This window comes from Sander vitreus, chromosome 23 (assembly GCF_031162955.1).
Source record: "Sander vitreus isolate 19-12246 chromosome 23, sanVit1, whole genome shotgun sequence".
NCBI lineage: Eukaryota > Metazoa > Chordata > Actinopteri > Perciformes > Percidae > Sander > Sander vitreus.
This window is the reverse complement of record NC_135877.1, coordinates 13,506,851-13,525,041: the sequence shown is the minus strand read 5'-3', so window position 1 is coordinate 13,525,041 and position 18,191 is coordinate 13,506,851. Positions and strand designations below refer to the sequence as shown.

General features: G+C 39.7%; 1 protein-coding gene across 1 annotated transcript in view; it reads left to right on the top strand.

The window, feature by feature from the left end:
* Positions 1-18,191, top strand: part of plxna4 (plexin A4) — a 236,484-nt gene that overhangs the window by 150,535 nt on the left and 67,758 nt on the right. Inside the window, exons 6-7 of the mRNA XM_078242869.1 lie at positions 13,715-13,838; positions 16,852-17,005. Of these exons, the coding sequence (XP_078098995.1) occupies positions 13,715-13,838; positions 16,852-17,005 (278 nt within the window). The remainder of the gene's footprint in view (positions 1-13,714; positions 13,839-16,851; positions 17,006-18,191) is intronic.

Sequence of the window (18,191 nt, the reverse complement as noted above, 5' to 3'; positions counted from 1 at the left end):
ACAGAAACACAAACACACATAAAGTGCACAACCCAGTGTGATTGATCGACCACAGGTTTACTTTTCCCAAAGTCCCTTCTCCTTCTCATCACTCTCCAACCCCCAGCTTGTGAATTCTTAACAGGGTCTTGGTGTAACTGAAGCCCCCCTGAGCGCCACCTCGACCACTGGGCAGGCAGGACTTTATGCTTCAAATTCACAATAGACTCACTAATCACTCACTTACCATACACACTCTTTTTTCACAATTGCAAAAAAGATGTTCTACAGATTACAATAAAGCAGTGGTGATTTAGCAATACCGAGTAACCTTTAACCCTTTTAGCTTAATGTTTCTAATGCGGAAAACACTTTTGGAGCAAAATATTCAATTTTTATGTAAGCTTACTCCCTATGTTCTTCTTCTCTTTCACAAATGTTATTAAATATTGAGTTACAGACAAAATTCAGTGGAACAGAAAATCTTAGCTAAGGCTAAAAGACAGTGGATAGCAGGCTACTTAATGAATGCTATACTGGATGTGTACCGGTTGTGCAAGTCATACACATGCATATACAACCCGGTACATACTGCACACACAGTCACTTATACAGTATTCTGCATAAACATGTCAAATTTTCCCTACCTGTCAGTTTTGTTGGGTCTCTTGAAGATCATTATAAAATAATAAGCTGTCTTAAGACCTATAAACATACACACTAAAATAAAAGGGCTTCAAAATGTATGCCTTGTTGGTCCCCGAGTAGTCTGTATCCACGACCTTCCACTTCCAGGATTGTTCCGTTGCCGCCGGAAATTTAGCCGTATGTCCTTCTTTTCGGCCGAATGTCTGTTACCTTCCACTTTCTTTGTGTTGGATTTTAAACTCCGGTGGATTTATGAGGACTGTGGTTAACTGCTCCTCAGATCTCTGCACGGTAAATCAAGACAGCTAGCTAGACTATCTGTCCAATCTGAGTTTTCTGTTGTATGACTAAAACAACTTTTCAACGTACACGTTTCACCAAAACAAGTTCCTTCCCAAGGCTACTTTGCAGTGGCACCGGGGCGCCAATAAACCAGAGCATGTTTTTCTCCCATTCCGGAATGCTGTGTGGACTAGCCGCTGTGGAGAAAGGTCTGGCAATGCGAGACTAGTCCCCAATGAAATGGCTCCGATACACTGTGTATATATATGTATATATATATATATATATATATATATATATATATATATATATATATATATATATATATCTCCATTCCGTCTTCATGCCTCCTTTATTTATTGACAGTCATGGGAAGTCAGTAGTGGTGCAAGACCATTAACAGGCCTGACTCACAGCCTGATAGAGTGCGTCCCAGCAGGTCCTACAAACATCCAAAGAGAAAAATGTCCATACAGACACATGCCAATTTTAGTGAAAATACAGAGGAAACCCATTCAGTACACTTTCCAGAAAATATTTTTAGATTCCCTTTTGTCATCGATTTTTACTTTTATCATATTTGCAGTTTCCAGAATTAACCGTCTTGTTAAACATCATAACAGTGGCCATGATACTGGTAAAAGTGTTGCAGTTTACAATTTAAAATGTGCTGAGGATAAAGAAAGTTGTGTAGTTGTGTAAGTAGGAAAAAGTTGTGAACTATTTGATATTTAGAGGTCATAAATATTTATCCTTTGTCCCTCAGTCTCTTCTCACCTCCATTTGAGTATCTTGGCAGAATAACGTTTTAATTTGTATTGCTCCAAGAAGTGACTCAAATTAAATAGACAGATTGACACCTTAAAAGAATAATTCCAGATAGATTTATAGATAACAATAATACTACTACTAATAAAATGTTTATTTAATATTGCACCTTTTACAGTACAATGTCACAAAGTGCTTCACAAGAGTAAAATTGCTAAAAATAAGACCAAAAAATAGTAAAACAAAAAAGCAATAAATACAGTAAAATAACAAACATGACACAAAGGCCAGTTTAAATAAGTGAGTCTTCAACTGTTTCATCATACAGCGGTGGATAGGTGGACATTACTGCTGAAACACAAACTCCTGAAAGAAGTATTTCACACAAAAAAACTGCTGTGTTAATAACTCACTACTTGTCGTTGTACTCATACTTTATGGACATAAAGCCTCTAAAAGGTTTATTGAATAACAGCAAAACAACAAGGACCTGTAAAGCTTCCAAGATCCCACTATCCACATTTGTAATTTTACTACAGTAATGCTTAATAAACCACCAGCGCAAAATCCTCTCATGCTTGCCTCTGGTTCCTGTGATTGGCCAAAAGTCTTGCTCATTCATGATTTGAATTGATTAAACTGACATCACCGAATGTAGCCAAAGGGAAAATTAGTGAATGAGTGAGCGTCCATAAGTGAATGACAACATTTTGATGCTGGAAGCAGGCACCCTGCCTAGTACGCTGACTGCAGACCAAAGGCTTAAAGGTCCTATGACATGCTGCTTTTTGGATGCTTTATATAGGCGAGAGAGAGAAGTCTCTTTCCCAAAATTCAGCCTTGGTGCAGAATTACAGCCACTAGAGCCAGTCCCACAATGAGCTTTACTTAGGATGTGCCATTTCTGTGTCTGTAGCTTTAAATGCTATTGAGGAGGAGAGAGGGGGGGCAAGGTGGAGGGTGGGGGTGTGGCCTTGACCAACTGCCATGCTTTGCTTGTTTTCAAGACATGATGTCTCTCTCTCTCTCATGGGCGGGCCAAATTCTCTGGGTGGGCAAAGCAGAGAAAGGCGAGGTAACCTTCCTCCTTATGACCTCATAAGGAGGAGATTCCAGATCGGCCCATCTGAGCTTTCATTTTCTCAAAGGCAGAGCAGGATACCCAGAGTTTGGTTTACATTTATCTCCATTTCTAGCCACTGGGGGACCATAGGCAAGCTAGGGGAACTCACATTAATGTTAAAAAACCTCATAAAGTGAAATTTTCATGCCATGGGACATTTAAACAATGCATCTTTAATAGCATATAGCAAAAAGGCCAAAACACAAGGAACGCTTAGAATTCACACACACTCTCCCACACTTACTTTGTGCTGGAAGGAAGGGTGTTGAGTGAAAGGATAGCATGCAGTTCATCTTCAAAGTGTTCTTCCAGATAGTTTGTTGTTCCCAATCAACCTTGAAATCACCTCACTGGTCTGAGAGCAAACAGAATTGCAAGCACTCTCTCTCTTTCCCCATCAGCATTGCCTTTATTTACTTTATAGATCGGTCAGAGGAGCTGTTAGAGAGAACACCAGGGGAAGAGGAGAAAGGCAATCAATAGTGCAGGGGAGAAAATCAACAGGAGTGGATAGTGCACCTGTGTGCATATGTGTGTGTCTGTGTGCGAGCATGCTTGTGTCTCATTGACCTTGACAAACACTGACCATTCATTTAGAAAGGCAAATGTCTTCATTTATAGACATATGCTCTTATTCATCCTATCAACTGTATATCCTATATGCCCCCTAAATATTTTGTGAGCCCACTAGGAAACTTTGCATCTGATTTCCCCCCCCTGCAGTTAGCCAGCCACTATTCGAGTAAACCTGAAGCCTCACCTGTCAACCAAACTGTCTTGTCCTGTCAAACTCACGCTCTCTTCTGCAGAGATGCACAACATATGCTAATGCCTGTCTAGCTCAGAAGATGAAAGAAAAGTTTTCACTCATATCCGAACTCCCCCTCTCCCGCTGACATTGGATGTCTCTGCCAACCACAGGAGAGTCTCCTAGAGGACTCATACAGAAGATTACCTGTCGGGGAGTTTGTAAGATGCATAGTGTAGGCCTATGTATAGAAGTAAACATAATACATGCATGTTTATGTTATGCATATGCATTATTTACGCATATTATTTAAACAAAATGTATGGATAAAAACAATTGTATTCTGCATATTCCGTAATAACATCCTAGTTGTGGGATGACATGTAACAAGACCTAGAAATGATAGTATTTGTAAATCAGTCACAGAACATTATAAGTCACTTTTCTATGACAAAACTTGACTATTTTGCTTATACTTGTTGTTCTATTCAGCGATACCCTTGGGTTTTGTGTCTTACTGTTTTTGTTTGTTTACAGTATGACACTAGTCTAATATTCCCTTTTTTCTGTGCGTTTTCCATCCACACTTCAACCTTTCCAAGTAAGGAAGGGGCACTTCTGCCAATATTCCAGAAATGTTAGAGCTACGTTATGGATATGTTACCTCCCCTAATGCTGGTCTCTAAGATGTCAGTTTGTAAGTGGTTAACTAAGCTGTCAACGTGCCTGTCATGTGTGACAGCCAGACAGATTGGAAACCATATTTGAAGAAGTAACATTGTCAAAAGGAATGTCATCATATTTGGCATGGATGTTGAGAATATCTCACATCACTCTGTGATATCAGTGTCAATTTGGAAGAAGTGGTGCTAATGTTGCAATATCTTCACATTAATAATTGGTTTGACATATCTTAATATTTACTTTTGGCTGTGATATGGCTAATAATCCCAGAGTGCTAAAAATCATTTTTTTCTTCCTCTCTTCACTATCATTCAAATCACACTCCATCTCCAGCAGGCTTATCATACACTACATTTGTGTGTGTATGTGTGTGTCTGCACATATTTATGCGTATCTGTGCTTCCAAGAATCCAATCACAGAATGTGTTTATTTGTTTATATTTCATCAGTTTCAATGTACGTTTTGGCGCATTGTACCCCTAGTATACATTTTTGCTTGTGCATGCATTTGCACGAATGTGATCTGTATGTGTCAGATCCCAGTATGTTGTATTATCAGAGACGTGATAGTCCATAAACAGCATCACTCTCCTACTCCTTCCTCTTTTCCTCTCTTCCTCCATACACTCGTAAACATTGATCCCTCCTTCCTGAAGTAAAATAGGGACTGTAAATCTGTGCCACTGGCCACAAGCAAATGCCTTCTCTTAGTTCATTAGAGAAGGTCAGTCTATACAATCAGTAGTAAACTTCTATAGGTGAACTGTGATATACAGTACAGATCACATTCTCTGCAACAAAAAAAACATTGGCTGTGAGCTCATATCGGAGGCCAAGCTAGAAAAAATGGAAATATAATAAGATTTTAGAGCCCCTATATCACAACTTAAGACTACTTAAAATGAATTGCAACTATGCACTGCTCAGCATAATATTCCCAATTTGAGAAGCTGGATTTGGTTTTAAACAGTGCTAAAACAATTACTCAATATTCAACTCTCAAAGATACATTTATTCAAAGTTGTTCCTTTGATCTTGATATCCTTACATCCATGGCACTTGCTCTGATGTCTGTGCCCAGGGGAGGATAGCCATCCCCTGAGTATTGGTGACTGGTTTCACCCCCCTTACCTCCACCCTCCACCTCTTGCTGGATGCTAAGGGAAGTTGAGGGAAAGGAACAAGGCCAAGAAGTGACAGGGGCATCAGGATGGAACGGAGTGCTGCACCTTCTAGTTCCCTCTCAACTGTCACCATCATAGTGTAAAGAAACACACACACAAACCAAAGTCCCTAGCCTCAACACACAAATGCCCAAGCACATACACAACAGCTGCACAACCACTTTTAAGTCCGGACCATTGCTCAATGTCACCTATTGTCACTCTACCACACACAGGAAAATCATAGACACTGGGAAATGGACATGCACACACTCACAGTGGGTGGGGAAGGTGTCTTGCTTTTGTTTGGCAGAGCATGAACCAACACAGGGACTGACATGAGACAGAGAGGATGAATGAGAGATGTGTTGACAGTCAAAGGAAGTTGAAGATATCCACGTAATGAGAGGGGTGAGTGGGACAAGTTACATAAATTCCCAGAAAAAGAGAGTGGGGATGAGAAATCGTCCGATGAAGTGCATAAATAAAACTCTTGGAGCAGGTACTCTAGTTGAGGGTTAGAGGGTAAACACATATACACACACATATACGGTTCATCTTGACTATGACGGAGAGCACCTCTGGGAGAAGGTACTCATGCAGGTCACCTCGCATGTCCGATCACATAGCTAGTGCTATGACAACGGCAGCGTGGTAAGAATATATTAACCATGTTCTATAATCCTACAGTAATCCCTACTGATTATTCAGTATTAATAATCAGATTGCATTGTCACAGAGATTACTCACGCACCCAAGATATAATGTCATTATGTATCCGTTATTATAAATATTATGAATGTACTCACAAGCTGGACACTTTGAGCTGTATTCATAATTGAGATATTGTTTGAATCATACAGACAGCTACATGCACAGGGTGGGGTTATCCCAAAACCGGTGTTCTCCTCTATCAGGATTTAAGACTTAACGGAACACTTTTCTTGTGTTCATTGTTCCATTCTAAAATATATGAGTCTATGTTAAATGTTCTCTCAATTAGAGTAGGCACCGTCTGGTGCTAATGTAAATGTTAGTCAGAAATGTTTTTTGTCATTTTATATAGTTACACATTAGAAGCATGCAATGAATTAGGTAAGACAAAAAATATAAGATGCATCAGTATCAGGCCACTGTGTACTTCAGAGACCTAAGTGCCCTATTCTTTACTATATACAATGATAACATTAGTTTCAATGTGTTTTCATATTCAGAGTTACAAACTGCCTCGTGGCTGTGAATAAACACACCTGAAACATCACAGGCTGGATATTGACTGCCTGGATCAATAGTATCATATGCTGCCGTCTACAGCTGCACACATCCAAGATCAAAACACAATATATGGAAGATAAAAGCCAAGTGCACTCTTGAGATCCCCATTGAAAAGCAGCCCTCCAGTGCCCTGCACTAGCTCCCTCAGGGGCAGTTATGAAAACATCATCAAGCATGGGATTTCACAAATATCTCTGGAACTACTGAAGATTCAATGCATTTCCCTTGTGATTTTCCGGACTTTTATTTTGTGAATGTGAGGGGTCAGATTGTGTTATGATGTAATAATAAATGTGACAGTGATATATGAGCTGTTTGGAAACATTCCAATATTAGCTGTTACATCCTTTGTACAAATGAGCTATCACATTAGTTAAATGTTGTAATATTTAAATAATAAAGAATGAGCAATATTATAACTCCCACTTATTTCAAAGTAATGTAATTAAGAGGTACAAATAACTAGCAATAGTGTACTTAGCAGGATAATTAAAACATATAATTTTGTAATGACAGTGCCCTTTCTGCCCTCTTTTGTGTCAATAAAACACACACACACACACACACACACACACACACACACACACACACACACTCACACACACAAACACACACACACCAACATAACTCTGAGCCAGACAGATAAAGCTGTTTAATATAGAGAACCTGGCCTAATGGCATCTTCAGGGTCAGCAGTCTCATCACATATAGTATGCTAGATAAGCAGCCTAATAAGCCTGCGACACCACCCCACCTTTAGATAGCTCTGCCGGGGGTTTGTTTGTTTGTGTGCATGTGAGAGAGAGAGAGATGAAGGAAGTTGGTGGCATGGCTTTTGACAGCTGCTAAAATTGTGTGGTGGAGTGTGAGGCACTCATTTTCATTTGCACGCAGGGCCAGATTGATGCCAATCACCATCTATTCTATGTTTGTGTGCGTGAGACAGAAGTAAAGGATTTATGGAGGTTGTTAAAGCCCTCATTTTATTCAAACGTTTATGTAACATTCATTGACGAAATCAGGCTCTCACTCTGCCTCACTTTTTATATATATATATTTTTAAGAGATTGTTTTATCCCATATGGCTTTGTACCTGCAAACTCTCAGCAGTGGTGTTACTGTGTAATTTTCTGCTCAGCCGGTGTTCTTGCATTGGTAGTACGATTTCTACTTGGAGGCAGCCACTCTGCAATTTCTGTCTTTAGGTATGGGCTCATGAGAGACACACAGGTTGTGTGTGTGTGTGTGTGTGTGTGTGTGTGTGTGTGTGTGTGTGTGTGTGTGTGTGTGTGTGTGTGTTTGGGTTTGTGTGTCTGTGTCTCTGACACAAACGTCCACAAACGGGAGTAGCAGGGTCATGGCCAGTGGGCCAGATAATGACTCTCCCACCGGCCCCTCCATGCGGATTTCTGCTCTGTGGACCGCCACTCTTAATGATAGCACAAGGAGGCACACCGACTGTTGTGTTTGTTCAGCTGTGTTCATGTGTGGCTGTGGTCACATGCACTGTAGGAGTGAGAGATGTAGTCAAGCTGAATGTACAGTAGATGTGTGTGATTTGACTGAATCTCTGTGACACCGCTCCTGCTCTAGACTAACAAACAACCTCTGGCTATTAGTATGTATAGGATACCATAGTGTCTGATGATGCATGGGTAGTATGGTAATTGGGTTTCAGTTGGACTACAGAGTGCTACAGAGTGCATATTTGTTGTGCATTGGTGTACCACAAACAGCACTGTAAAGCAGAAACCCAGGTGTGTAATATACAACAAATACTTGCATGCATGTATTATGAGATTTTAGTGTATACTGTATATACGCATATATACTTGTTGACCACTTATTTGTCTGATTGTTGTGTGTGTGTGTGTGTGTGTGTGTGTGTGTGTGTGTGTGTGTGTGTGTGTGTGTGTGAGTCCGCGCATGTGTTTTCTCCAGTGACATGAGCATTTGATAGAGCTAAGGATGGCTGGACCTCGCCTTTGTGAGAATTTAATAGCTTTCATTTCCCAGCCTGCTTGACCTTCTCCATGCCTCACATTAGATATGCATTACACCTGAAGTCTCACATGGCCAGATACATCTGCACCCCCTCTTTAGTATAGTATTCTCTTTTTCTACGCTCCCCTGAGCCCTGCAACCAGCCACAAGGGATCAAGCCTGGTTGTCCTCATGCTTTCGAAATATAAGAATTATGCTTGATACTGACTTTTGCCATTGTGTTTATTTTGTTGAATGGTGAACTTCATAACTTTAAGTTTCTCCATTCAAATTTTGCCGTTTGTGTTTTTTGCAGTGACTTGAACAAAGTTCTGCTCTTTGAGTTCTTGCTCTCTTTGTTCTCTGTGTTCTTTTTATCTAGTCTACAGTCATTTGCAGTACATCATATGCACATTTAAAACCCAAACTATGAATCAAAGAATGAGTTGTTGTCAGTGACTTTCCCTTTTCAAGTTAAAGGCTACTTAAAAACATATGCATGTTACAGGGCTTTCAGTGAATTAGACCTGTTTATATTCATCACTTAATGGTGATTATGGATATCTTTCATCTGTGTGCACATACTGGACAGAATAATGTGATCATCTTGTATTGTAATCAATTAAATCATCAACGGGGATAAATGACAAATGTTGCACGATTAAATATATTATCTACAAGACCATCTAGTTGTAAATGGCCTTGACAGCATTCATCAGCAACAATTGCCAGGGCTGGGAATCCTTCTCTGCCCTCACCTCTGTCTCACTCTAATTGTGTCACCTTATCAAAGGCTGGGAGAAACAAGAGTGCAGATTACTTTCCATTCAGGGCCAATCTAATCCTTTCAGCTTGCTCTCTCATAATGTGTCATTGCCAGTCAGTCAAACAGTTCTGCACAACAGCGGTATTTACTAATCAAATGAACAGACGTTGGACATCCAATTCTCCACAAAAAAGATAGCCTCAGTCAGGCATTTTATGACAGTTATTCAAAATCAAAATCGCTTTGATTTCTGGGGTTCTCTAAATGGTCTATTTTTTATGTTTACAAAGGGCGGGATTGTTTCATATTGCTACAAACGATGTAATCTTTTTTTCTTTCAAGGTCTGTGTGGATAGTAATTGAAAACAAGTATCCAGTGCTTTGCTCTGATAATACTTAGCTCTTACATCAGCTAAACCATGTATGGCATTATCTTCGATGTCCTTTCATTGAAGCCCCAAATCAGCCAAAGCGGCTACATAAATTCCCCTTCATAGTGGTGTGGACATTTGGGTTAATCCAAATCAATATGTGTAAATGCCCTACATATGGTGAGAGATTCAGTCAGGATGCAAGACCACTTCTTAAAGTAAAACACTTATCTGTTAGCTGGTGTCACCCACTGGCATCTCGGTAGAGTTTTCTTCTGGTGTATACAGCAGTATACCCCCAATGCCATTGTCTAACCCGAGGTAGGCAGAGAGATGCAGACAGAAGAAAACGCCTCCCTCATTCAGCTGAGTTGCAGTCCTTGCATGGTCCATGTCTCGGATGTGAAAGTTAATAATTCAACCTGTTGGCTGTTCCTACTGTACCCAGCAAGTCTGTGACCTTCTGTCTCTAAGAAAAAGATGAAACTTACAGTCCCTGCAGGTCTATATGACATCTCCATAGATAAACAGAGTTCACCCAGGTAGTTGCAATACAATTCACTGGCTTGCACTACCAGCTCTATTTATGATATTTTCGATTTAGTAAAGTCTGAAATGGAAAGTAAAATGTGTACAGCAAAAGCTGACATTGCAAACATCATGTTAGGTTTAGAGCTGCAAAGATGAATTGAAGATTAGTTGTCAACTATTAAATTAATTAGTTATAATTAGTAGTAGTCTAATTTTTTAAGGAAAGAAAAGTGAATTATCTCTGATTCCAGCTTCTTAAATGTAAATATCTTCTGGTTTTGTTATTCCTCTATGACAGTAAACCAAATATCTTTGAGTTGTGGACAAAACAAGACATTTGAGGTCATCATTGTGGCCGTTGGTAGCTTGGGCACTGATCGACATTTTTCACCTTTTCTGACATTTTATAGATCAAACAGCTAATCAAGAAAATAATCGAAAGATTAATGTGCATTCATATGAGAATCATGATACATATCAATATCATTGTTGATATTTAGAATTGATACACTGAAAGTGGGTAGATTGTAAAGGAAATCTACATAAAGTCATTATTTAGAAGATAATGCTTTTTGATATTGGCTGCATACACACAGGGAATAATGGACCTACCCATAACATATATATTGTTAGAGCAATTACAGAATGTGAATACATCCAGTTTACTATTGGTACAAATTAATTAAATAAACTTAAAGATTAAAACTTAAATTAAGAACAATATGAGATCCCTATTTTCACGTGTAAATGAATTAGTTTTAGCCTGAGATGGTATGACAGAAGGGTCTCATAGACACACACTCAAGCGAAGTAGGAAATTAATCTGAAAGGGTTTGTGATCACTGATCACTTTTCTTTAGAGTGATGCTCTTTGTTGGAGTTGAGTGAGGGTATTTGGTAGTTTTTTTTATGGAAAATGTCCATGTCTACTGTATATTTGTATAACAAGCAATTAGCCCCTGTCCACTTTTTAGAGCAAAGTGATATACCCTCTCTAATGATAATGTATTAACAGGCCCCAGTCCAGATATGCCAGGGCTAGTTGTTGCACTCATCAACTCACACTGCCTCATTATGTCTTGTTGGCTTGTATTGCAGATGATAAAACTTGCAGGCTGCACATTTTCACCAATTGTACATTGTGAATCACACACCTAACCTAAAAATGTTATTTGCTGTACAAGTCTTTACAGTACATGCTGTTTCCTTGCATCATCCGTCTTTCATTCCTCATCCCCCCTGCTGTTATTTACAGAAGCTAGTGTCTCACAGAGATGACGTCATCAACCTGGGCCATTTAGATTTGGGCTGCTTCTGAAATAACTCCCTTGTTCACTTCTTCTCTATATAAATTGAGATTTCGCACACATCACTTTGCGTCATCACTGACAAGTGTAATGTCGCTCAACAGTATTTTCACATCTAGAAAATGCATTGCATTGTGTGATTGTTAGTAAAAAGTAGCCATGGACACTTCTTTTTATGTTCTATTGTGGGTTTTTTAGGGCACTATATAGTGTGGCCTTGGAACTTCTTAACAGTATGTTGGGTAGCTCACAATGTAGCTGTAAATAAAGATATTAAAGAGAAGAGCATATAGATGCTTATTTACTGTGTCTGTGTGTGTTTAAGAGACAAAGGGAGACAATGTTAGAATGGTATAAATCTTAATGTATCCATTTATTATTCACTGGTCATGATTCACTCATAGTGATGATTCACTTACAGAGATTGTGCCAGTAAACATTAACATTACTGCTAGTCTTTTTGGCATGAAATTTGATATGCGATGTACAATGACACTGCAAGGAACAAGCACAAAGAGAAACATCATTATACTAATACTCACACAAAAAACACATACACGGCAAGCATATACACCTTTCTACAGTGTTACTCTTCCATTGGTGTGAACAATAGACCTGTAGTTATGCAAGGAAGCAAACCGAGTGTATATATTGTTTATATGTGCATTTGTAGATGAAAGTGTGCGTTTGTGGGTTTCTATGTGAAAAGTTTGCCTGGGGGTACTTATACGATGTGGTCTTATTAAATCAGTGCTAGAAAAGGAGCAACAGCCAGGAGTGATAGAGAAGCACAAAGGAACCCGAAGCGATTAAACCCCTACTCAAACCGGCTTAACTGTGAAAGCTTCACAGAAAGCCAACAATAGTTGCCTTCCTAAGTTTAGCTTCTTTTTTGCTTTCTTTTTCCACTCTCCCTCTCTCCTGCACTATTTACCCCTCCTCCTGTTCTCTCCCTCTCTCGAACAGGATTTTTTCTTTTCTTTTTCTTTATGTCTGTCTTTTTTGTAACACGTTAGGCCGCTTAACTTTTCAATACTAATGTCAGGTCAAAATCCACCCTCCCACAATGTCTCCAATTCAGTATAAAAAGTGTCTATGGTCTTACTGCATCTCAGACGTCAACCACCTCAAAGATATTTCTTTCATTCGTTCATTACAGCCTCTTTCTTTTAATTTTATGTCTTTAAATGAGTTTTAGGGCACTCTGTGGGTTTGCCAGGTTGTTAATTGCACAGCAAGTTTTTGTCTAAATCAATAGGGGATTAAACTTGCATAAATTGATGAGGGGATTAAGTGTGTGTGTGTGTGTGTGTGTGTGTGTGTGTGTGTGTGTGTGTGTGTGTGTGTGTGTGTGTGTGTGTGTGTGTGGAGAAGAGTTGGAGGTTTAGGTTATATCACAATTTGGCTTCATCAGTGTTTCGTCAGCCACTTCCACTGTAATATTTAATTTATCTACTGCAAGTGTTTGGTGGGAATGAATTGCAGTTCTCTTACCCACATACCCATTTAGATGATTAAACTATGGGGCGTTACCCTGCGGTATTTCAGGGGATAGTGTTTGGAACAGGAGCCCATACATTCCTCTTACAACACAAAATGTCCTGTCGTCCCAACTCCCCAAACCAGTCTAATGGACCGGGTTAGACCACCTGGTGTTTATTAAGAGGTGGAGGAATCCATCCCTGCCCTTCCACCAACATCCACATTTCCACCTGCACTTGGCATTGCCCATGAATGCCAGTCATTAAGACAGCATTACAAAGACGAGGCCTACCTCTTTCCCAACGGACCGGCTTCACGTCCACATATAGAGCAACCATTGTTTTAAATGCCACTGCTCCCGCCCACTGGAGATTGGGTTTCCTTTCACTGGCCACTGTAGCTAGTACACTGCCAGAAAAGAAATATGATAAATGTGTCTAACTCTGTCTGTCAGAGAGCGGCGGGACATTCTCTTTTTCCCCTGGTGTCAACGGGTGGAAAGGGGTAAGACCTGGTCAGGTTACATCTGAACAACATTTGTGTATGTGTGTGTATGTGCATTTTTCATCCGTGAATAACATCCCCTCTCTTGTGTTATTTCCAGGTGCACCAGAAAGGAGAAATGCGAGCGCTCATCAGAGCCCCGTCGCTTTGCATCAGACATCAAGCAGTGTGTGCGTCTCAGTGTCCACCCAAACAACATCTCAGTGTCCCAGTTTAGTGTCACGGTGAGTGGATAGAAACACACTAGAAAGGAAACAATGAAAAAAGTTGTGTTTGCCATATCATAAATTTCCTCTCATGCAATTACATAATATTCTTTAACTAATCTATCCTACATTACCAGTGCAGATTTTCTTTACAGATGTCCTGAAATAGATACTAGTTTTCATTACTATTGTTTTATTAAGGAGTAATTCAATATATTTTCCATTCAATAAGGAAACATTTGAACAAGCATTTGTTTTAGTGGAGCAATATTGCAGTAAACAGTGAGGCTAGCTGAATATGTTGCTAGTGAGAAAATCTTGTCTGGCAGGTTGACAACATCACACACTCAAGCATAATTTGTAATGCGATGTAATTATGCTCTAGATACTGATTAGTAGACAGTGTTAACGCTATAATACTGCTTTACATAATTTTACTGCCTGCCAACATGCATCCTTCAAATCCTGACCTTACAACTTACAGTCCCGGCCAGTGAAATACTCACCCAACAAATGTCAACAATCATTAACAGCACACAGTTTAGCTCAGCTGTGTTTATTGTATTTGTTGGCAACTAAATGCAGCCATTTCATTTTAAAACCGCTGCCTGATTTAAAGGTCTGAATTTTTTTAGATTGGTTAAGTGTGTGCAAGGAGCTCTGATATGCCTGCAGGAATTGGAGAAATACAAACATTTGTCTTTCAGCAGAGTCTGAACACATTCTATATCTCTCAAGACTTGCTGTTTTTTTTCGATCTCAAACCTCAGTTATATTAAAAGCTGTAACACTGAATGTTATGAAAATCTCACTGACCTTAACCACCTTAAGCAATGTCACATTTCAATTACCATGCCCTATATAATGGTGGTTAGGAAATAGCTTTGAATCTCACAGACTAAGTGCATAAATATCCAAAATGATTTTCTAAGGTCAAGCCTGAATGATTTTTCTCATGTGTTGCTCTGAGGGTCACATGAGAGGTGTTCAGGTGCACCACTCTAATGATATTCATGGGGTATCTGGGTGTGGGTGTGGGTGTGTGATGCTGCTCAGGACTGATCCTTTAAAGAGTGTTAACCTTTTCCGAGGGAGCAGGCTTTACCCAAAGACTATGCCACACATCTCCCATCCAACTGATTGCAAGGCAGAGGCTTCTGCCAGACAGACAGGCTCATTCTCGACCTGTGTGTTATTAAATATTTGTTTGGGAAGATGAGCCAAGGCAGTCTCGAAAGAAACGGAGACAATCCACTGCTGAAATCAGAAACATTTTAAGAAATAAAAACATTATTTTGTTTTACATTTCATTCTCTCTTTGTTTGTTTTTTTCACAAACAAAAACATGACAATTATTCTGGTTAAATGGCTGTAAATTTGTCATTGAGTTGAGTTAGTGGGTTTGTGTTTGTGTGGCGGATGTTTCATGAGTAGGTTATTTTCATATGTTTATGAGTCCTGCTGTGGTTAGGCTTGGCCATGACTACTCTAAATGTAATTGAGGAAACTGAAGGTCTGGCGTCCTCCTTAAAAGGAAAAATACATTAAAGCGAGAGAAGAAGAAGGTGAGAGGTAGAGTAAGCAATGAATGAGAGATGTGTAAGAGAAGCCCGGTCATGCACTGTTCATCTTATGATGGGAAGCTGTGTATCTGTTCATACCCGCAACACTGTCTTTTCATTAAACAGCAATATAAAAACAGCGCAGGTCAGCCCTTCTCTGCCGCTGAGGCAGCTTTCAACCTCACATCACAAGTGTACTATGGACTGCGCCTCAAATCAATGCCTAGACCAAGGCCCAATGCAGACATGCTTTTCCATCAATATGTATATTTTGGTCTTGACCCCACTCCACCTGGCTTCACTACCCTCTTTTTTTCCATCTTATTCAAGGACAGTGTTATCTTTTTTTTCTTTTTTCCTCCTGCTCCACCTGAAGCCAGTTTTTTTCTGAGATGCAGAGAGCGCTTCCACAGTGTTTTTAAATGAAGAGGGGAGATTTGCATTCTCTATTTCCCAGAGAGTCCTTTTTTTCTTGCCTGTCCAGCAGCCTGTATGCTCACCTCAGTCTGCTCTCTCTGTCCTCCTGTTGTCCATCGTCTCCTCTCATCTCGCATTTTGTTTCAGCCATCTACATTCCATTTTCTCCTCATCTTTCCACGTACTTTATCTTTCTGTTTTTATCATTCTTTTTCACTTTTACAATAAAAACACTCTTTTCTCACTGACCCAGAGAGATGATAAATGTTACATCCATACAGCATTAATACTACAAGGCATTATGGGAGGTGGCTAGGATGGTAGAGGTACTTTTGGCCATCACATTTGATTGATTGATTTCAGTTTTAAGTTCATCTATATCTTTCTGCATCAGAGTGTTTTGTTGTTTTTTGGATGTTAGAGCAGGATGCATCTGATGCCTGATCATATATTAACTGCTCGTCCAAGAGTCCCCCAGTGGCTCCTCTGGCGGATGACCATCCTGCAGATGAACCATTACTCTGCACAGAACTTGCAGCTGTGCTTCTCTTCTGCAATATTGTGTTACACTCATGTTTGAAGAACGTATTGGCTCCAAAACTGATCCGAAGTCCTCTACAGATCTGGGAATCTGAGCACTGTTGTCACAGTTGAGGCACAGATCTATCACGTTTATTTCTGACCATAGGCACAGTTATAAAATGCACTTTGTCATGCTTCATCAAAAGTATTTTGCTCACCCAGTAGACTGTGCGCCCCATTTACGCTGAGTTCTTCTCTTCTCTATTTCAAAATGATGAATGCTTTTCACTGTGTGATGTGTGCTGTTATGAATGTGAAGCCATTACAACTTAACTTAACCATCCCTATTATTGTTTTGTTTGCTATGGTTCACCATAATATTAGAGCTACTAATCATTTTAATAAGCTCATTCCATTTTTATTTCATTATATTTCTTATAACCAGGCAATGACTATGAAGTGAATGTTTAGCAAAATAAGGCAGAAAATACTGACAGCTTACCACTTTTTTATCTTTCCCTTCCCTACAGTTGGTGTTGGAGGCCCATAATGTCCCAGAACTTTCTGCAGGCGTCAACTGTACCTTTGAGGACCTGGCTGAGATGAATGGCTTGGTGGAGGGAAACCGGATCAAGTGCTACTCCCCTGCTGAGAAAGAGATGCCACGCATTATTGTTGACAAAGGTAAGAGTGGACCTATTGCAACCTTTTTGCCCATAAAGCAACAAACTGAGATCAGGAAATATAATATTCCATACCAGCCAGCGTTGGATGTCACACTGTTGGCATTTGAGTTGATGTTTGCATCGTAAACAAGTACAGAAACTGTATCTGTGTACATGACATCAACACCTATGATAATTTGGAGGAAGCCGGCTTTTATCCTGACAAAATATCATTATTTAATATAATATTAGGAAAAATATATGTAAAAAGTGATTGCCAGCATCAACTAGTTATTAACATTAGAGCACCTGTTGAATACAAACATACATATCTGTCAGGGAAGCACACATTGATACAGATGTTTTCCCTTCAGTCAGAGGCATGCTAGTCCTAGGGCTAAGAGTATTGTATGATTTTTTGTTTTCTCATTGCCATCAGTAACTCATTGGGCCTTGGAGCTCCGCCTTAGGACATGTTTAGTAATTGAATGAACATTAGTTATTAGGCTGCTGTGGGATCTATTTACCACCCTCCCTCAAAGTGAATATGCTCCAGAGGGAGTGATTGGATCCCAGTAAACCCCAGTGCAAAAAGGAGAATATCAAGCTGCAAAACTAAGTGTTTTTACTACAGTATTTTGGCTAATTTGGTGCCTGGAGATTACACAGTCCCTGCAGACAATGTCACTGTTTCCATTTCTTTCAGAAGGCAAACAGCTTAAACATTTCTGACAATATTCATTCCACAAGCAAAGGAGAGAAGATGTATTTTTTTCTCTTTCTAATTCCCCTGCTCTTCATCCCCCTCTTTGTGGTCGACTAAGCCTGGTCTAATCGATCAAAGCTCCCATCAGGGAAGGCCTGTCCCCAGGCAGGTAATCCTTCATCACCAACCCTTATTGTGTCCTCATGTTAAGATAAAGAAGATGCCATCTCCTTCCATACTTCCACAGAAAGACAAAATTAATAATAATGAATGAAAAGAGAAAATCAATGGTGCTTCAACAATAATGCTCAAAAATGTTATCTATGAATTGTAGATATTGGAGCCAAGACCACAAGATAAGTGTAGTCTAAAGTGCATAGAGGGGAAGTGAGCAGATCATCATGGAATTACAGTACTGCTGAGACCGTTTAGGCCTGAGCTGTACACATGCACGAATATTCAAATTTCCCTTAATTTATTCAGTGCACCCACATGAACA